This window comes from Maniola jurtina, chromosome 4, assembly GCF_905333055.1.
Source record: "Maniola jurtina chromosome 4, ilManJurt1.1, whole genome shotgun sequence".
Taxonomy (NCBI): Eukaryota; Metazoa; Arthropoda; class Insecta; order Lepidoptera; family Nymphalidae; genus Maniola; species Maniola jurtina.
Window position 1 is genome coordinate 2458139 of NC_060032.1, and position 21266 is coordinate 2479404.

The following is a 21266-nucleotide window of genomic DNA, read 5'->3' on the forward strand; positions in this document are numbered from 1 at the left end:
CAATTTAACAAGCTCTCTAGTTTAACAGACATTATAATATGCTTTGGCTTGAGGATTATATTTCTAAAAATCTACCACTTCTTATTTAGAAACGATATCATTTTCATTTATCACTATATTACCCACTAGAGGATGCCCGCGACTTCGTCCGCGTGGATTTAGGTTTTTAAAGATCCCGTGGGAACTGTTTGATTTTCCGGAATAAAAAGTAGCTTATGTCCGTCCCGGGGATATAAGGTGACTCTGTACCAAATTTCGTCAGAGTCGGTTAAACTGTTGGGCCGTGAAAAGGTAGCAGACAGACAGACAGACAGACACACTTTCGCATTTATAATATTAGTATGGATTGAGAATGACAGTCTATTCTAAACCACGATGCTCTATGGTTTCAAAAATAAATAAGAAAACATAATCATGGACAAAGTAAACACGGAAAATGGGAAGTTAACAAACATCGAAAAATTTTTGACTTACTTATTTCTTTCCGCAAAAAAATCATTAAAACTTTCGTTTAACAATTTAACTTTACCTTGAATTTTGCTCTTTTCATATAACTTTGAATTGTTTGTTTTCCTTTCTTAAATAGTTTAAAAGTTTAGCAAATTGAATCGGAAATAAAGTTTTGTCGATAAGTACATTTTATGAAAGTAATTTTTTATAAGGTGACAAACTCCCTGGTTACAAGTGTAAATTAAAAATTTATAACACCCCCGACAACTGAAGGTTACAGTAACTAGAAAAGAGCTGATAACTTCAAATCGGCTGAACCGACTTTCTTGGATTATAGCTAAGAACACTCTCGATCAAGCCACTTTCAAACAAAAAAAAACTAAATTAAAATCGGTTCATTAGTTTAGGAGCTACGATGCCACAGACAGATACACAGATACACACGTCTTATAACACCCCTATTTTTTGGTCGGGGGTTAATAAGTGGAAGGTACGGGGTTCGGTCCCCGGTTTAATAATTTCTAAATTGTTTCCGGTCTGGTCTGGTGGGAGGCTACGGCCGTGGCTGGTTGCAATTCTACCGGCAGCAAAGCCGTGCCACCCAGTGACTTAGCCTGCCGCTACGATGCCGTGTAGAAACTGATAAAGGGCATTGTCATACCCCTTCTAAGTTCTATCTTAGACTGCATCATCATTTACCATTACGGGAGATCGCAGTCGAGGGTTAACTTGAGATATGTTCTTGTTTTTAAACAAACTGAGTCAGCTAGTTTTTAAAGTGTACATCATAATGAGTGAAAGCTAATAAATAAAATTTCCAAACTGATAAAATCATTGCTTATTAAAATCTTCATTATTTCACAAATTATAAAAGCTTTGATGTTGTTTAATAAAGATTAAAAGGCACAAAAGAGTCTCGCGAAAGTACCTATTCAGAATATTATTTATTCAAAAGTTGAGGTTAGAAAACTGATTTCAAAAGGTTATACCTGCCACCGAATTTAGCTTTGAAAATTATGTTATATATTGAAACCTTTTTAACCGACTTCAAAAAAGGAGGGTGCTCTCAATCCTTTTCAAATTATAGCCTCGATAGCTCAACGGTCGAACGTTCAAACCCCACCCGTTGTACTATTGTCGTACCTACTCTTAGCACAAGCTTTAGCTTAATTGGAGGGGAAAGGGGAATATTAGTCATAAAGATAAACTTGGCTAATACACTTTTTTCTCTTTAAAACACCAAAAACTAACTAGACTCGTCTAATTGCGTCGGATGGAGACGCATGATCTATGTGTGAGATCTTAAATTTTAGGCAATATACAATGATAGTGAGAGTTCATGATTGTCGATAGCAAGAGAATATCAAAAACGCCCAAATATAGCATGATTATTTTAAAACGTGAATCCTATCCTAACACCTTATCCGACGATTATTCTTTATATTAGCCTGATTCGTCAAATCTCTAGGACACTCGTTACTTAAAATTTTTTGGCGCAGGGTTTCGGCTTTGTTTCGTTTTAGGGATCTGTATTAAAACAAGAAATCCTTATAGTTTGTCCACTACGTCTGTCTACGTAATCATTTTAATTAAAACCACCACCCATATTATATGCGAAAGATTTGATTTGAAAGATTGTTTCTTTGTTGGTTTGTCCTTCAATTACGCCGCACGCCTTCCCTCACAGCCATTTGCCACGTTGCAACTCTACTCTAGACGCCGCCACTCGCCGCTTCAACTCCATTCTCCACGTTCAGTCTGCGCTGACTCTTAGATGTGTAGTATAGTGGTGTAGGTACTCGCGTGTTGAAGTTGAGTAAACGTAGAGCCGAGTCATCGCTCGTGAATAATACATGAAGCGAGCAGCCGTCTCGCTTGTTATTTTATTCAGCGGCTTACAGCGCTTCGGGAATCGGTTAGTAAGAGAAAAATAACGATCTACCTGCCTGCTTGCTTCGGTTGATATTATATCCGTGTTTGCATAAGGGCAGTTGTACACTAGTCACTTACCACTACCACTTGGTCAACCACTGCCACTTACAAATACCACTTGGTTCAAAGAGAATGAGAGAAAAGGGGTTTCTTTTTAACCCCCGACCCAAAAAGAGGGGTGTTATAAGTTTGACGTGTGCATCTGTGTATCTGTCTGTGGCATCGCAGCTCCTAAACTAAAGAACTGATTTTAATTTAGTTTTTTTTTTGTTTTTGTTTGAAAAGTGGCTTGATAGTGAGTGTTCTTAGCTATAATCTAAGAAAATCGGTTCAGCCGTTTGAAAGTTATCAGCTCTTTTCTAGTTACTGTAACCTTCACTTCTCGGACGTGTTATAAATTTTTAATTTACATTTGTTAAACACGATTAACTACGTGATGCTCACAACTTAGTCCACATGGTTTTTGGTCCCGAGGAAACTCTTGACATCGCGGGATAAAATGAAACATATGTCAATTCTGGTTATAAGAAAAAAAAATAGAGCTCTACATTTACTTCTCTATGAGGATAGAGCATGGATAATGTAATGAAAGTTGTCAAGTATACAAACATCATAGGGGTGTACTAGGCTTTTGGTTAAAAGCCTAATTTGCTATAATCCGCTAAACCAACGAAATCTGCATGGTTTGCAGCACCATCTAATTGCAAAGTCTATTGTCCTTTGCAATTAGACATTGTAAGGTCTACATCTCCTGAGGATGCTCCGGTGTCGGAGCGAAACGCGCGTCGAGTGGTGTTGGAATTTGTGTGGTGCTGGGTACCATACAGATTTCGTTGGTTTGGCGGATTATAGCAAATTAAGCTTTTGGTTCCTTGTATATCATGGACTTCCGCAAAATAACGCCTGCTTCTATAATACATCATAGGGGTGGCTAGGAAAAGAGGTAGAACAGTCGTATAGCAAAAGAGAAACAATTACGGAATGCTGACCACTATAGTTACAAAGTCTTTGCGGCCTTTATCATAGCTCCGAGTTCACAAAGCTTTGAATTGGCTAAATGGATACGTCAAAAGCAAACGACATAATTGTACGAACGCGGAATTCTTTAGTGGTATAATAGAAGTGGAATCTGCTATTTTTAACCCCCGACCCAAAAAGAGGGGTGTTATAAGTTTGACGTGTGTATCTGTATATCTGTCTGTGGCATCGTAGCTCCTATACTAATGAACTGATTTTAATTTAGTTTTTTTTTGTTTGAAAGGTGGCTTGATCGAGAGTGTTCTTAGCTATAATTCAAGAAAATCGGTTCAGCCGTTTGAAAGTTATCAGCTCTTTTCTAGTTACTGTAACCTTCACTTGTCGGAGGTGTTATAAATTTTTAATTTACACTTGTTACATAAATAAGCATTACGCAACAGTTATTTTATGTTTTGAAATGGAATGAAATTTATTTATTTGCTAAATGTGAATGGTTTACAAAGTTCTTATTATCTAAATAGTTCTTCTATATTTACTGAAACTTCAGCTTGCAAATATTTATAATATACTAGAGGATACCCGCGGTTTCACCCGCGTGAATTTTGTTTTTTTTTAAATCCCGTAGGAACTCTTTGATTTTCCGAGATAAAAAGTAGCCGAAGTTTTTTATGCCGAAAAATCAAAGAATTCCCTCGGGATTTTTAAAAGTTTAAATCCCTCGCGGTCAAGGCCGCGGGCATCGCCTAGTTATCTATATATATCACTATTTCGCTGAGACGGCTCGTGAGATAAGTTGCGGGCTGCGAGAAGGTGACAGTTGCTGTAAAAATCAAGGAATCAACGTCGCTGTCACCTTCCCGCGACCCGCAACCTACCCCGCCAGCCAGCGGTCTTAGGGTGAGATCTATAGAGCGCGCTCTGCCTTTGCTTAGACTTAAGACAGAGTTAAAACGAGACAGAGCTGTATCTCTCACATAAATCTGTCTCGTTTTAACTCAATCTTAAGTCAGAGCAAAGTCAAAGTGCGCTTTATAGATTTCAGCCTGAGTCAAGCGGTACATAGAGCTAACAATGGATAATATTATAAAGTCCAAGTATTAAATAACAACAGAACCTTTTCTATTACCTTTCAAAACTAGCTACGTAACAAGCTACGACATAGCTACGTAATCAAGCTACGACGTAGCTACATAGCTAAGCTACGACGTAGTAGTACGACGTCTACGCCACAAAGACGAAGCTTCTACGTCATGACGTCTACAAAATGTAGGCAGGATTATTTAATAACAGCACCAATCTGAACTAATTTGTTGAATTTGAAGTCCTAAGCGTACAGAATCTGGGAACCAATAATTTGTTCCTGAATTTATCATTCTCCACAGCACAACATAATGTCAAAAGACAGACATAGCAACCACTTCTATACGAGCAATGATTTGAAGCATGCTAGTAAGTGTCGTTTTACACGTTGCACCTGTATCTATGGTCCTCATCTGGGTTGCTACGAGCACGTATGTCACAAATACATAACAAGTGTAAATTAAAAATTTATAACACCACCGACAAGTGAAGGTTATAGTAACTAGAAAAGAGCTGATAACTTTCAACCGATTTTCTTGGATTATAGCTAAGAACACTTTCGATCAAGCCACCTTTCAAACAAAAAAGCTAAATAAAATCGATTCATTAGTTTAGAAGCTACGATGCCACAGACAGATACACAGATACACACGTCAAACTTATAACACCCCTCTTTTTGGGTCGAGGGTTCAAAAGTATGAATTTGTCTTCACTTATACACAAGTGTAAATTAAAAATTTATAACACCCCCGACGATCCAAAGTATTTGAGTTTTCCAAAACATCATTTTCAAATAAATAATTATGTATTTAGGCAACGTCCATCTTGACAGCTTGACATTTGTCTATTGACATAATATTATGAACCTAACGGTTATCTAACCTTCTTTTCTACAAGAAAACTAGAAAAGAGATGATAACTCTTAAACGGCTGAACCAATTTTTTTAGATTATAGCTAAGAACACTCTCGATCAAGCCACCTTTCAAACAAAAAAAAACTAAATTAAAATCGGTTCATTCGTTTAGGCGCTACGATGCCACAGACAGATACACAGATACACAGATACATAGACACACAGATACACACGTCAAACTTATAACACCCCTCTTTTTGGGTCGGGAGTTAATAAAATACGAATGAAATTGGCAGGTCTGAAGTATTAATAATGTGGTTTTTATGAATTTTGGAAGACACTTAATAATTGCTAAGAACTAATTTATTCAATAACTCAATAACTCTGGAACCAAACGATAAATTACACTAACGAAAATAACTTTAGTACATTAAAAAATAAAAAATTTGCCGCATTATATATTTATAATTTATAAATAAATAAATATAATCTATACATATAATATTATTATTACTATTAATACTAAATTCACATGCACGACTATAAAAATGAAAATGAAATAGATACAAATTAACATATATAAACATACATATATGTGTACATTTACATACTATAACCCCTATACTTACCTTTTACATGCCATACACATAGGTACATAAAATACTAACTGTACTTACCCTGAAGTGCCAAGCCGTATCTAGTCTCTAATGATCCATGTTTTGTCCACGCAATCGGCGCACTCGCCCGACTCGTTTACTTTATAATACATTTCTACCCACTTTGTGTTATATAATCGCAACGTTAAATGAATAAGTTACTTATCAATTTGTTTCTTTCTCATGTAAGTGAATTGTAAAATTCTTAGTGAGAATAAAGTTCTTTAACCATATTTTTGACATAGGCATTATCCCCATTCAAGCTATTTCAGTACCAAAAGTCGTCGAATCGGTTCAGTTATAAAATGGAAAGGTAAGACAGAGCAAGAGGATTATTTATTTAGATACTCGGTGGTATGACGTGAAACTAATGTAAGACGAATGTAAGTTAACCGAAACTGAAATAGGTCGCTGAAGTTAGCGGTTAACCCTTGAAACCCGCAGGCCAGAAAATGGTTCGCTTCATAAACTAAACTATGTATTTAAACAAGCTCTCAGAGACTTGACATTATTATTTTAGATGAGGCTTGTTTAGTTCAAATGTACGAATTTATGTATTTTTTTAATTTTATCTGAACTATAAAATCATGTTTTTCAAAAGAACCCAGAGGCAGAAAACAATTTAACTTACATTAAATAAAGTGACACAACAGACAAGTGTAAATTAAAAATTTATAACAAAAATCTCTATAAGAAAACTAGAAAAGAGCTGATAACTTACAAACGGCTGAATCGATTTTCTTGGATTATAGCTAAGAACACTCTCGATCAAGCCACCAAGTCACCTTTCAAACAAAAAATTTTAAATTAAAATCGGTTCATTAGTTTAGGAGCTACGATGCCACAGACAGATACACACGTCAAACTTATAACACCCCTTTTTTTGGGTCGGGGGTTAAAAATGAGTTACAGAAAAAATACTCAAAAAGTTTTATAAAATTGTATAGTGTACGGAGATAGAGTTTTGCCAGTCCCTAAGGAGGTACAGATCTGAGATTCTGAGAGGAGGCCCGTGCTCAGTATTGAGCCAGCAATGAGTTGATCATGATCATGAAAGTGATAAACAAGTATTTATGAGTAGCATATGAAAGTTGGTTTTCAATATGTTATTAAAAGACTTAGTCAGAAAAAAGGCGGAAAAAACAATTTGAAAACCCACTGAAACAAATGAAACGCACCCAGACTCTATTGCCTCCTCTCATCTCTATCCTCATACCAGCTCAATGGTACCATATTTTATTGTGATTAGAATTGCATAATTGTGTACAAAGTTAGAAAATTGATTACATTTATGAAATTTGACTTATAACTTAGAAGTGGATGAAATATATGTTGTTAGACTGTTTTATATTGTTATTTTTAACCCCCGAGCCAAAAAGAAGGGTGTTATAAGTTTGACATGTGTATCTGTGTATCTGTCTGTGGCATCGTAGCTTCTAAACTAATGAATAGATTTTAATTTAGCTTTTTTGTTTGAAAGGTGGCTTGATCGAGAGTGTTCTTAGCTATAATCCAAGAAAACCGGTTCAGCCGTTTGAAAGTTATCAGCTCTTTTCTAGTCACTGTAACCTTCACTGGTCGGGGGTGTTATAAATTTTTAATTTACACTTGTACAGGCAAAGCTAATAATATGGTGTGAAGAAAGTTATCAATTCAAAAAGTGTAGCGAGCGTCAAAGTTAGTAACTAAACCGCCATCCATTAAAAAATCATGCATATTTAAGCGCGCGCCGCAAAACAATCAAAATGTAAAACTCGTCCCAACTAGTGTTCGACTCTCTAGCGGGATGAAATAACTTGAATATGAATTTTAATCCTTTTTCACGTTGATTACTGGCTTTTGTCCGCCATTTTAGTTTTTCAAATAAAGCCAACTTGCAGCGTAAAATATAATTTTCCAAAATATTAGTAAGCACTAGGATACCCAGTGTGTGCTATTACGCAAAAATTTGCACTATTAACGCTTTCTTTTAGTGGTCAAAAGTAAAAAAGTCAAAAGTCAAAATCATTTCTTCAAAGTAGGTACAATTGTACTCCGTTTGATGGTCGGAATTGTTAAATTTGTACGATATAGTGGTCTAAAACCATGTTCGCATTATTTCCTTCTATTGTTATTATTCTAATGAAACTGGCTTGAAGATCGGTTGGATGATTTTTAGGGTTCCGTGCGATTTAAGCAATTAAATGTCGCTTGCTTTGGAAAACATCCTTAGGAAATCTACATGAATTAGAGTTTTCTGTAAATGTCAGCCAATTGGCAGTTGGCCACCGTGGTGAACTAAGATATAAATCCTTCTCATTCTGAGAGAAGACCAGTGATGGGTGTGATGATGCGTTCAATTCAGTCCAATTTACTCAAATTGCCATAAAAGAACTAAGTAAAAACTAAGTTTCAAAGTATAACTTGTAGAAGGAAGAAACTTTCTTGTCAAAGTAGCTGCAATATTTATTGTACTACCCGCATCTTACGCCAATGAGTGAACCGAAGTTGAACTATAAAATGTTCAGTAAAAAGTTCATGATGATACTTTGTAAAATATTGGAGTTTGAAAGTTCAACAACAAGTACCCACAATACGGTTATGAAATAAAGTTTATAACCCTTTATTGACTATAAGAACTTTATGCACAGGATTGGGAACATGGGGAAGGAGTCAAAAATGATCAAAGGCGAAGTTTGTATGTGTCTGTGGGTGTGTATGTTTGTTACTCTTTCATGCAGAAACTACTGGACGGATTTGACTAAAATTTGGAGTGGAGATAGCTTATACCTTGATCTAACACATAGGCTTATTAATTATGTTATAGGCAACATGAGGTTATTCAAGGGGCGGACCAACAAATTACTGAAAGGCTGACAACTCATCGGCGATACCTCTGGGGCTGCAAATGTTCATGGCCGGCGGTAATCACTTCACATCAGCTGACCCGCTTTGCTCGCTATTTTGCATTAAAAGAAAAAGGCTACTTTTAAAACCTTAATCCACGTGGACGCAATCACCGTGGATTTAAGTTTACGATTTTAGTAGTAATTCTTTGATTTTCCAGGATAAAAACTATGTCACTCTCCAGGTCTTAAACAATTGCTCCCTCTCCAATCTCAATCTGTTGCTTCATTGTAACGTGATTGAAGGACCAACTAACAAACAAACACACTTTCGCATTTATAATATGGGTAGTGATAAAAATAATATGTACCGTTCGTCTGAAGTGGTATTTTTAACCCCCGACCCAAAAAGAGGGGTGTTATAAGTTTGACGTGTGTATCTGTGTATCTGTGTGTCTGTGTATCTGTGTATCTGTGTATCTGTCTGTGGCATCGTAGCGCCTAAACGAATGAACCGATTTTAATTTAGTTTTTTTTGTTTGAAAGGTGGCTTGATCGAGAGTGTTCTTAGCTATAATCTAAAAAAATTGGTTCAGCCGTTTAAGAGTTATCAGCTCTTTTCTAGTTTTCTTGTAGAAAAGAAGGTTAGATAACCGTTAGGTTCATAATATTATGTCAATAGACAAATGTCAAGCTGTCAAGATGGACGTTGCCTAAATACATAATTATTTATTTGAAAATTATGTTTTGGAAAACTCAAATACTTTGGATCGTCGGGGTTGTTATAAATTTTTAATTTACACTTGTAAGAATTATTAAAAGTACTCTAGTTTTTTTTGAAAATCTTGTTTCAGTATTGAAAAATGCATTACGTGCACCTCTTTCGGTTCTTGCGAATCGCCTTTCCTTATACGATGACCTTTATGTGATCTATTTACAAGTAAAGTAACTTATGATTCCCACTCCTAGCTTTTAAACTAAACTAATATTTCTTTCCGTGATTCAATTCGGAATATATGGTGGCGTCCAGTGTCTCTAGAATAAAGCCCTGTTCAGACCAATCGAGTTACGTGGCCAAATTGCTGGAAAGATGAACTCGGCGTCACTTGCACTTGAGAAAAAGTTAACTTTCCTTAAACTTAATATTTAACCAAGTCAATATTAGTTTATGGGTTTTATGAAAATTATCAGTGCATTTAAAAAAATGTTTAGTTATTATTACATACATCAGGGAGCACGGTAGTGCCCCCGCCAAGACGAGCCTTATTTTTACTAACAATTTTACTAGAGCAAATTTAAGGTTACACTTTTTAGAAGAAAAATATGTTCTTTATTATAACTACACTTCCATATTCAAGAGTTCTACATTAATATTAAAATAACTAGCTGATGCCCGCGACTTCGCTCACGTGGATGTAGTTTTTTTTTAAATGCCGTGGGAACTCTTTGATTTTCCGGGATAAAAAGTAGCCTATGTGCTAATCCAGAGTATAATCTATCTCCATTCTAAATTTCAGCCCAATCCGTCCAGTAGTTTTAGCGTGAAGGAGTAACAAACATACACACACACACACACACATATACATACAAACTTTCGCCTTTATAATATTATTATTAGTGTGATAAGTGTGATAAAGAAATAAATTAATTTGGAACACAAAACTAGTTGGTATTGACATTTGCTTGCTTGTTCAATCTTCGAACACTTCAAACAGAGTAGGTACTGGCTAACTGGTATTCACAATGAGTTAGTACTCGACCAAGTTACTTGACCACTGCCACTTTTTACATGTTATCCTAGAAAGAAAGCTCTCTTGATTCTCCTAACAAAGTAAAATTGTATTTACTCGACTGTTTGTTTCAGGATCAGTTGTGGGACGAGTTCGAGCTAGAGGACGCCACCTACGCCGAGTACAGTATCAAACACGCGAAGCACAGCTTTCAAGTTAGTTTCTAAATGAATGGAAATGGTTTATTTCACTCCAGAATAAGATAAACAAAATATAATGTAATAATAATAAAAGCGTGCAAAGGTGGCTGCAAGCAATCTCTTTTAGACAAGAATTGGCTCGATAGGAAATAAAAGTCAACATAAAATATCTAATGTTACTACTCGAGCCCCGCGCGTCGCATCTTCTAGATTGACTCTAACATTTATAGAGAAAGGCATCACCTAATGTCTTTTTAATAATCTAAAACTTACTAATAGCACAAAAATTAAACTGAAATGGAAGCGGTGTTTTTTAATTGTACTTTTAACTCCCGTACATATTTGCAGGTATGTGGATTAAGAATTTTGATAATATAAAGATGATCTGTTTAAGATTTTCTTCCAATCTGCAAATTTAGTGAACTTGCCTGGTGTGTTCGAAGTTTAATTGTATTTCCGTCACAAACTATACCTAGGTACTCGCCCCGAGTGCGCGTCACTAAATAAGGGGTGACCTCAATGGGTGCCGTCAGTTTATTGGGTCACGAAAGTGTAAATGTCACGTCGTAACGAATTAGGTACGTGTGTAAGGTAAACCGGGTAAACCCTGATTTCATCCTATAGCTGGTTATACCAGCTCTGGCTATACCAGCTCATCATCATCATCATTATCAACCGAAAGACGTCCACAACTGGACATGTGATAGGTCTCTTGCAGGGACATCCACACGTCACATTCTTGCGCGGCCTGAATCCAGCGGCTCCGTGTGACTTTTTTTTTTTTTTAAAGAATATTAGCTATGCCAATCATGACTAATACTCCCCTTTCCCCTCCAATTAAGCGTAAAGCTTGTGCCAGGAGTGGGTACGACAATAGTGTAACGGGTGGGGTTTGTACTGCCGACCTTTCGGAATTCAGTCCGCTTCTCAACCGCTGAGCTATCGAGGCTCTGATTTTTGATGTCATCTATTTATTGCCTAGTCACTAGTGGGATGTCTTCCATTCCATCGTGGCATTTGTTACCATTCCAGCACCTTGAGATCCCAACGTATATTGGTTTTTCGGATTATCTGCCCTGCCCATTGCCACTTCAGCTTTGGAACACGTTGAGCTATGTCGTTTACTCTGGTTCTTCTACGGATCTCCTCTTGGATTGGATCACTTTATACACACCTGTAAGTAACTTCAACTGTCTATATTAGGCATAATCACTTTGTGCAAGCTGCTTCAATATAAGCATGATAAATCTACCAATATTAAAATCCATACCAATATTAAAATGTCTTGAGTTCGACGTCGACCGGCGTCGCGAGTGGTCGTGCGTGCGACCTCGCCGAGCAAAACCTCTTTTTTGTAAATAACGGAAAATTGTGTGTCAGTGTTTAACAAACAGTTGTGCCAGTGTTTAAGTTTTTTAACGCACTGGATTGCTATCGGACCAGAGACAGTGCAGCCTGATTCGGCCATACGTGTTTTAAACTTTCTAACTACCCTCAAACAAGATTATAAAAATATACCGCTAACAGTGAAAAAACCTTAATAACTATTGATCTTAATAGTAGTATTCATAAAGTGGTAATAATTGCAATTAATTAAGTGTTAAAATTTTATTTAATAAATAATCATATTTTGACCCAAATTTCAAACAAGCGAAGCCAACATTACGAATAGGTTCGGATTTTACGAAGTGAATAAGTAACACCCATTGCCATCTATCGGATAACGGGCACATTACCTAAGAAAGTTGATTGGGTTCCTAAATCGATTTGGAAATGACGCGGTGCGGTGCTTGTGGAAAGTTCCTGTCGCCGGTAGGTGGCGCTAAATGTAGTTCATGTCCAACCTTATATCACAAAGCGTGTATTGGGATTCCAGAAGCAGCACAAATTGCTCAGGGTTGGATGTGCCCGGAGTGCAAAATGAAAATACCTAAAACTGGAAATACGGCGACACCCGTTAAGCACGCCAGCAGCGATTACCAGCTGGATACCTCGGTTGCTCCAGAAGGCTCTATGATGGAAGATGATGCATCAGCTGCATGCGATGACAGTCAAGTTGCTCTAAATGATACGGTCTTTGATACCACCCAGCCACTGGATTTGGCCCTAGAAATGCGCCTTTTCCGCGAGGAGCTTAGAGAGGTTAGGAGGGAGTTCAAGGAATTTCGTACCGAACTACTTGACATGCGAAATATCATCACAGGCTGCAATCGGCGCATCGACGATATAGAGGGGAGAGTAGGGGCACTAGAAAAAGGAGCTCTGGGAATGGGTCAGGGGGGACCAGATAGAGTCGTAGAGCTGCGTGTGTTGGAGGAAACCGTAGCTCTGCTGCAGGAAGAGCTCAACGAACGAGACCAGGAGCTTTTGCAAGCAGATATAGAGTTCACTAATTTGCCAGAAGTGAAAGGACAAAATCCTATCCACATTGTCACGACTCTAGCTGCAAAACTCGGTGTAGACCTGGACAGTAAGGATGTCATCTTTGCAGAGAGAGTTGGTAAATCCAATGATAGCGCAGCTCAGTCGAGTAGCGGGGGTAGAGGTAGGCGTCTGGTGGCGAGACTGGCGCGGCGCAGCCTTAGGGACGAGCTGCTCCAAAACGCGCGGGTTAGGCGCGGGGCCACAACGGAGGATATGGGCTTCGACGCACCGGCCAGGCGCTTTTATGTCAATGAGAGGCTGACGAAGAAAAACCGGCATCTTTTCTATCTTGCGCGGGAAGCGGCGCGAAAGATGCAGTGGAAGTATACGTGGACCAAGCGTGGGCGCATCTACGCGCGAAAAGGTGAAGGCCAGCCGGCTCACAGCATTAAGGTAGAGACGGATATCGCTCGTGTTTTTGGTGCCATTCAGGTTGGTAGAGTTTAAGAAATCGGGCACTGTTGCAAATAACTTTAAGCATATATTGTACTGTTCTGCTGCTCAAGTGTATGTATTTCTCGTTATGTTTGTATGTTTATTTTTGTGCATGAAATTTTCTTGGGACGGATGCGTGTTTATGGCGGGCAGGACAACTGTGGATACTTGGGGCTGGAAACTAAGAAAAAAAGACCTGGTTAAAGTAAAAGAAGAAGATTTAGATCGAAACATTATTTTTAGCACTACTATATATTATTCTAGCCATAAAATCTTACTTCAAACTAACACATTAAAAAACGGCTTTTCAAATATTAAACTAGTCAACGGTCTAATGGGCCAGTATAAATTTATGTTTTCAAGAAAAATAGAGGTCCGTTTATTGCGACAAATATGTCTTAAACTCATTACACAAAGGGTATGCCACATTATAACTAAGAGCCACATCAATTTCGCAAATCAAATTATACTTTTTATCTCAGTTCACAATCAGGTGATAGAGCCTAAATATGAAGGTTAAGTCGAAGTACATGAAGGTTGGACTGTTTAATGCAGGCTCACTCGGAACCCGGCACGATGAATTCCTAGTGGCAATGAGTGACATCAAAGTAGATCTAATAGCTATTAATGAAACCTGGCTGAGACAGGGGGAGGAAGGGCTTGCTCCGCAAGTACCGGGCTACCGCCTTCTTCACACACCGCGCCCGCCACATATAAAAGGAGGACGAGGAGGTGGAGTAGGATTCTATATAAAGAAGGGCTTAAGGGTCACTATTTGCGAACATCCAAATCCTCATTCAGTTGAACAGATGTGGTTAAGTTTAAAAGCCGGTAGTAAAAAGATCGTGGTAGGGACAGCGTATCGTCCACCGTGGCAGGATGTTGAGATATTTATTGACTCTATCACCCAATCACTGACTCTATTCTCAAGCTATGAAAATATAATACTCTTGGGAGATTTTAACATCAATCTACTAAACCCGTTAGATAGCAAAACTAAACTTTTTAATGATTTCTTAAATTACATAAACCTTAACCAAGTTGTCACAGAGCCAACCCATTTTACCGACCACAGTGAGACCTTGATAGATTTAGTCTGCACAGATGCCTCAACCCGGGATGTAGAGGTGAGTCATGTAAAAGAATTAGGTAACCATGCCATTATAACACTCTTATTAAACCTAAAGAAGGCTAAAATAGCTCCTCGATGGATCTCCATTAGACCACTAAAGGATATCATTGCCGAAGACTTTAGTGAAGATTTAAATAGAGTTCCATGGAAAACTATTAACCGGTTGGATAATGTTGAAGATATGGTGTCAGTATTTCACAATTATATTTTAACTTTATTTGACATGCATGCTCCCACAAAAAAGATACAGTTAAAGGAACAATCATGCCCCTGGATAACTCACACTATTAAGAAAATGATTATGTTGCGCAATCAAAGTCATTCTCGATATAAAGCATCAAAAAAGGAGACACATAAAGAGTACTATAAGAATTTTAAAAAGATTGTTTGGGAAGCAATAGAAGCTGAAAAAAGTGCTTATTTTAAATTTTATATAAATCAATGTATTAATAAACCTATGTTGTTATGGAAGAACCTAAAAAAAATGTAGGGATAAATAAAAAACAGGAGTATGAAATACCAACGAACTTATGTGACCCGGAGAAAGTAAATAATCATTTTTTGAACATACCATATAGTGAGAGACCCACACTGTCTAACCTTACATACTATGAATTCAACAGGTTTGGGCCGAATACTTTTAACCTAAAAACGGTAACTGAAGCAGAAGTTATGAAAACCATAAAAGGATTAAAATCGAACGCACAAGGCATTGATGAAATCTCGTTACAAATGTTGCATTGGACACTTCCACAGAGTTTAAGTACTTTAACAGCTATTATAAATAAATCCATCACAAGCAGCACATTCCCAAATGCATGGAAAACTGCAATAGTTAAACCTCTTCCAAAAGTAAATATTCCAACCAGTATGAAAGATCTTAGGCCTATCAGTATTTTGCCATGCATATCTAAGATCTTAGAAAAACTTGTATGTGCCCAAATGACATCTTTTGTAGAGGAAAACAACATTTTACCAGCTCACCAATCAGGATTTCGGAAATGCCACAGTACAGCGACCGCAATGATGGATGTAATTGATAACATCCTGACAGCGCAAGATCAGGGCATGGGAACTTTGCTGGTGCTGCTTGATTTCTCTCGTGCATTTGATTCGCTCGATACCACTCTATTACTGTCAAAGCTGTCTTATTATGGATTTGGAACGTCAACCTTAAAGTGGTTAAATAGCTTCCTCAGTGATCGGGCCCAATCGGTACATATAGACCAAAGTGATGGTAGTCAATTGATTTCATCAACGTCCCCAGTTGTACGAGGAGTGCCTCAAGGATCTGCACTCAGTCCGTTGCTTTTTGCTGTATATACAGCAGACATAGTTAACTGTTTCTCCAACTGCAAATACCATCTCTATGCTGACGACGTACAACTATATTTCTCATTCAAACCACAAGACGCAGCAGACGCAGAAATCAAAATTAATGAAGATTTAAAAAGAGTATTTATCTGGTCAGATAAAAACTCTTTATTATTGAACCCTCTAAAGTCTAAGTGCATGATACTAGGAACTAATAAGATGACGAAAACAATCGAATCTCTCAATCTACAAGTTAAAATAGGAAATATTAGTGTAGAAAGAGTAACTGAGGCAAGAAACTTGGGAGTAATCTTTGACTCAAACCTACACTTTGAATCACATATCTTGAATATAGTCAAAAATTGCTTCTACAGATTAAAAGTACTTTATAAGATAAGACCTTACTTAAGTGTAGAAGTTAGAATTCGGATATGTGATTCACTAATCTTGTCCAAGTTAAACTACGCAGACACAGCATACGGGCCTTGTCTGCTTGGAAGAACCAAGAAGTTAGTACAGAGAGTCCAAAATGCATGCGCTCGATTCTGCTTTTCCATTGCTCCTCGTTCTCATATCAGTCCCTATCTCAACAAAGCAAACCTATTAAATATGTCAGCTAGAAGAAATCTGCACTTGGCTACTTTGTTGTTTGGGGTTATTTCCACTGGTAAACCAGAATATCTTTTCACGAAGATTAAGTGGGCAAGGCAGCACAGTAGGTATGCGCCAAGAAATTCGGCGTGTCAAATAGCCGTGCCAAGGCACAGGACCGCCGCATTCCGAGGGAGTTTCAGGCTTGCTTTCTCCAGGATCTGGAACATTATCCCACCGCCAGTGCAGAACCTCAAGTCAGTATTTGCTTTCAAGTCTAAGCTCAAAAAGATACTATTAGAAAAGCAAAAGAGCTTGGAAGCACTTACTTGAGTTTACTTTTTTATCATCAATCCGGTATTCTGGAAAGTAGCCTGAAAAATAGCGCAGGGAGTTTCTTAGACCTTGGATCTATTAGTTGGAGATAGAGATTATAAAGAAGTAAATTTTTACGGCTATCCGCGGACTTAGTCAATTTTGCATAGGGAGGTCAATCGCACAGGTCAAACAGAATAATATCTAGACTGATCCGGGACATCGAGCTGATTTTTTTCAGGGGTTGCCTGAAAAACAGCGCTGAGGTAGTGTATCCACGTACACTACTACAGCATTATGCTGAGGCGATTCCCTTTTTGGGACAGTTTGGCGCCACAGACACGCATTCTGTTTTTTACTATTATTTAGATTTTATAATTGTTTATTTTTAGATTTAATATAAGTAGATATAAGATTCATTGAAAATCCATGCAATTCGGCTCAGAGGATCACCGTGCCTTTGCAGTACAAGTTTATTATTTATTAGAACTACGAAATAGCGGTGGTCGTCTCGGCCGAAATGCATGGAAAGCTCAGTAAGTTATGTTTTGGATAATTTATTTAGGTTTTTAAGTTTAATTTATTAGTTTTTATGTCTTATCTGTTTTCATTCTGTGTACTGTGTTTGCGCCTAACTTTGTAGTCCCGAATAAAAGTATATTTATTTTATTTTATTTAACGTTATTTGCGCATCTTTCTGAAAGTAAAATTATAGATGCAGAATCGTGTCTCTCTGTTTGCTGCATTTTACGGCTAAATCATTTAACCTATCTCTGTGGGTTCAAAGATAGTTTGCATCTTGTTGGGAGGTTGATAGGTTGCATTTCAAAATAATTGTAGTATCAAAAATTATACGTAGGTATATATAAGTATTAAATGCAAATAGCATTCGCGCAACACTTCATACATATAGCTAAAGATATACTATTAACATTAGCATATTGGTGTCGTGACCATGAAGTTTTTACCCATCCAGCCCAAAATCGGTCAACGCGCCTACAGAAGTTTCCACTCCAAAAATATATAAGCTACGTATTTTTCGGTAGCGTCATATCGGACTAAAGAAATACTCATCATGTCGGCTACAGATAACTTCTCCCTCGCTTCAAACACAGTTCAGTTAGGTAAATAGAGAACTTGCGTGATGCAATAGAGCCTTTATCAAACTGTTGTCTGGAACTATTAACCTCAAGTGTGCGTTGCATAACATAGTGCGACCTCGGCGGGCGACGAGCAACGTCAGTTCATTGGGTCACGAGCTCCCATTGTTCACGCTCCCATAGTTCACGAGCACGTGAAATTATTGTTAGAAACTAGCTGATCCACTCCGGTTTCACTCAAGTGGAATTTTCGAGAACCCGTGAGAGCGTGGAGTTCCCAAAAAATCCTGAAATACGTGTCGAGTAAGATGGTTGAAGCAGTGATACAGTTTTAAAAAATCCGAAAACAATGAATTTGTGGTCACATTACAAAAAAATAAATGAAAATGTGTTCACGAAAAAAAATGCACTAAATCACATATAGATGACGCTGTTCATTAATAACTTGCAGTGTTGCAACTAAAAGTGTTATAATATCTCGTACTAGGTATATCTTGTATGACAGTACGGAACCCTTCATGTGTGACTCCGACTCGCACTTGGCCGAATTTTAATATACCTACAAAAAATCTATGAGGCACGTGAGTCACGTGACACTGCGGAGTGTGACAAGGACGGCACGCGCGCGAATGCCGCACTCCCTACACGAGGTTCCGTTTGAAAGCCTTAACACAATATCTTGAATTTCAACTTCCATAGAAACTGCGTTTGACACATTTCCGCGACACATTCTGTCTGTTGAAGCCTTTAAAATGCGCGCCGAGCTGTATACGAGAAAAAACGAATTGAGAAAATTTTGCATTGAATTCGGATATCATTAGTGACAGCATCTGACGCGATGGGAATCCTTGAAAACACGGTTCAGCACTACAATTATTTTGAAGAGTATGTTCTCTGATATTGGAAACCACCTTAGACATTGACCAGAGATTCACACACTTCGTCGACGTCGTTCGTGAAGTGGGCCGCAAATACTCTCGCAACGAGCAGAAAAAGGTATCTAAGATCTCCAAAGATACCCTGGAATTAATGGAGAAGAGACGACATACTTCCTCGGCACTGCCTGAGTGGCATACTCTGAACAAGCGTGTTAAGAAACAAATACGATTTGATCTCCGGCGCTACAACACCCGCAATATTCAACATGCAATTGAACAAAACCGAGGATCAAAAGTGTTTGCAAAACGACTTGAGAGGAGCCACCTGACAAAACTGAAGACTCCCGAAGGGAAGACTGTTACTTCAACACCAGAGGTGTTGAAGGAGATCGAAAGATTTTATGAACAGCTGTACTCTTCTCAGGCTCCTAAAGCGGCTCAGGACACGAGCGACAAACGGGCGACCTTAACACGCCACTACACCGAAGACATACCAGATATTGACATTGGCGAGATGCGAATAGCCCTCAAACAACTCAATAACAACAAGGCGCTGGGTGATGACGGCATTACATCAGAACTTCTACGTGCAGGAGGTACTCCTGTGCTGACAGAGCTTAAGGAGTTATTTAATGACGTCATCATGAATGGAACAACGCCGAAAGCATGGAGCAAGAGTGTAGTAATCCTTTTCTTTAAAAAAGGAGACAAGGAGCTGCTGAAGAACTACCGGCCGATTTCTCTCTTGAGCCATGTTTATAAGTTGTTTTCGAGGGTTCTTACAAATCGCCTCGCCCGAAGACTTGACGAGTTCCAACCTCCAGAACAGGCTGGGTTTCGAAAAGGCTACAGTACCGTAGATCACATACACACCTTAAGGCAGATTATACAGAAGACAGAAGAATATAATCTCCCACTCTGTCTTGCCTTTGTGGACTACGAGAAAGCCTTCGACTCTATCGAAACTTGGGCTGTTTTGGAGTCATTGCAGAGATGCCAGGTCGATTGGCGGTATATCGAGGTGCTGCGATGTATTTACAATTCTGCGTCAATGACCGTCCAATTACAGTCTCAGCAGACAAAACCAATCAGCTTGCGAAGGGGCGTTAGACAGGGGGACGTAATATCTCCAAAACTGTTTAACAGTGCATTGGAAGACCTCTTCAAAACGCTGGACTGGAAAGGACGAGGACTTAACATTAATGGCGAGTACATCTCACACCTACGGTTCGCCGACGACGTGGTTATTTTAGCAGAAACTCCGCAGGATCTCGAAGAAATGCTGCGTAGCCTAAGCCGCTCTTCCAGACGTGTCGGTCTCGGGATAAACATGGTCAAAACAAAGATAATGCTCAACCAGCACGTTGTACCGACACCGGTTAGCGTCGAAAATGTTGGCATCGAAATTGTTTCACAATACAACTACCTTGGCCAAATAATTCAATTAGGCAGAAACAATTTCGACGAGGAAGCCAACAGAAGAATTCGGCTAGGTTGGGCAGCTTTTGGGAAATTAAGTCAAGTCTTCTCATCGTCAAATCCTCAATGCCTGAAAACAAAAGTCTTTAACCAGTGTGTCCTTCCCGTCCTCACCTATGGTGCTGAAACGTGGACACTGACAAACGGCCTTGTCCACAAATTCAAAGTTGCTCAGCGAGCTATGGAGAGGGCTATGTTAGGAGTTTCCTTGAGGGATAAGATCCGAAATGAGGAGATCCGCAGGAGAACCAAGGTCACTGACATAGCCCAAACTATTAGCAAGCTGAAGTGGCAGTGGGCAGGCCATGCTTGTCGTAGAGGCGATGGCCGTTGGAGCCGGAAAGTCCTTGAGTGGAGACCGCGTTTAAGCAAACGTAGTGTGGGACGCCCTCCAGCACGATGGACCGATGATATTAAGCGGCTGGCGGGAAGTGGCTGGATGAGGAAGGCTGAGGACCGGGTGTGGTGGCGCTCTTTAGGGAAGGCCTATGTCCAGCAGTGGACGTCCACAGGCTGATGATGATGATGATGATGATGATGTTCTCTGATTAATAAGTGAGGATTGAGGTCTAAGGGCCAGCGCAAATCTACGGAGTGGAGTTGAGTTTTTTTATAGCTATCTCAGCTTAGCTTACTTTGACATACTGTTAAAATGGGTATCCCGAAAACAAAACACGGAGGACTCGCGCCGCGCGCTTTTGCTCATCTGGGCTTTACCACGCGCAGCCACCAACGTGGCAACCAAAGTAAATAAAGTTTGTAAAATGAGTATGATTAAAGACACCGCTTCTCAACTTTCTCAACTTTTTTGACGTGACAACGTCTTATAATTCGATAGAGCCGGCTGCACGCACGAAAAAACATGACTTATGCGGCGTTACCTCGCTCTGAGG

General features: G+C 38.7%; 1 protein-coding gene and 2 long non-coding RNA genes across 5 annotated transcripts in view; 2 read left to right on the forward strand and 1 right to left on the reverse strand.

Moving 5' to 3' along the window:
- The window catches only part of LOC123864360 (diacylglycerol kinase eta), a 153325-nt gene that overhangs the window by 94551 nt on the left and 37508 nt on the right, over nucleotides 1-21266 (forward strand). For all 3 annotated transcript variants that reach the window (XM_045904724.1, XM_045904725.1, XM_045904726.1), the window contains exon 3: nucleotides 10640-10720. In XM_045904724.1, coding sequence (XP_045760680.1) covers nucleotides 10640-10720 — 81 coding nt within the window. The remainder of the gene's footprint in view (nucleotides 1-10639; nucleotides 10721-21266) is intronic.
- The window catches only part of LOC123864405, a 24812-nt gene continuing 3546 nt past the window's right edge, over nucleotides 1-21266 (reverse strand). The window contains exons 2-3 of the long non-coding RNA XR_006795764.1: nucleotides 18231-18233; nucleotides 1-12 (exon numbers count right to left, since the gene is read on the reverse strand). This is a non-coding gene — a long non-coding RNA (uncharacterized LOC123864405). The remainder of the gene's footprint in view (nucleotides 13-18230; nucleotides 18234-21266) is intronic.
- The window catches only part of LOC123864409, an 11302-nt gene continuing 7195 nt past the window's right edge, over nucleotides 17160-21266 (forward strand). The window contains exon 1 of the long non-coding RNA XR_006795768.1: nucleotides 17160-17266. This is a non-coding gene — a long non-coding RNA (uncharacterized LOC123864409). The remainder of the gene's footprint in view (nucleotides 17267-21266) is intronic.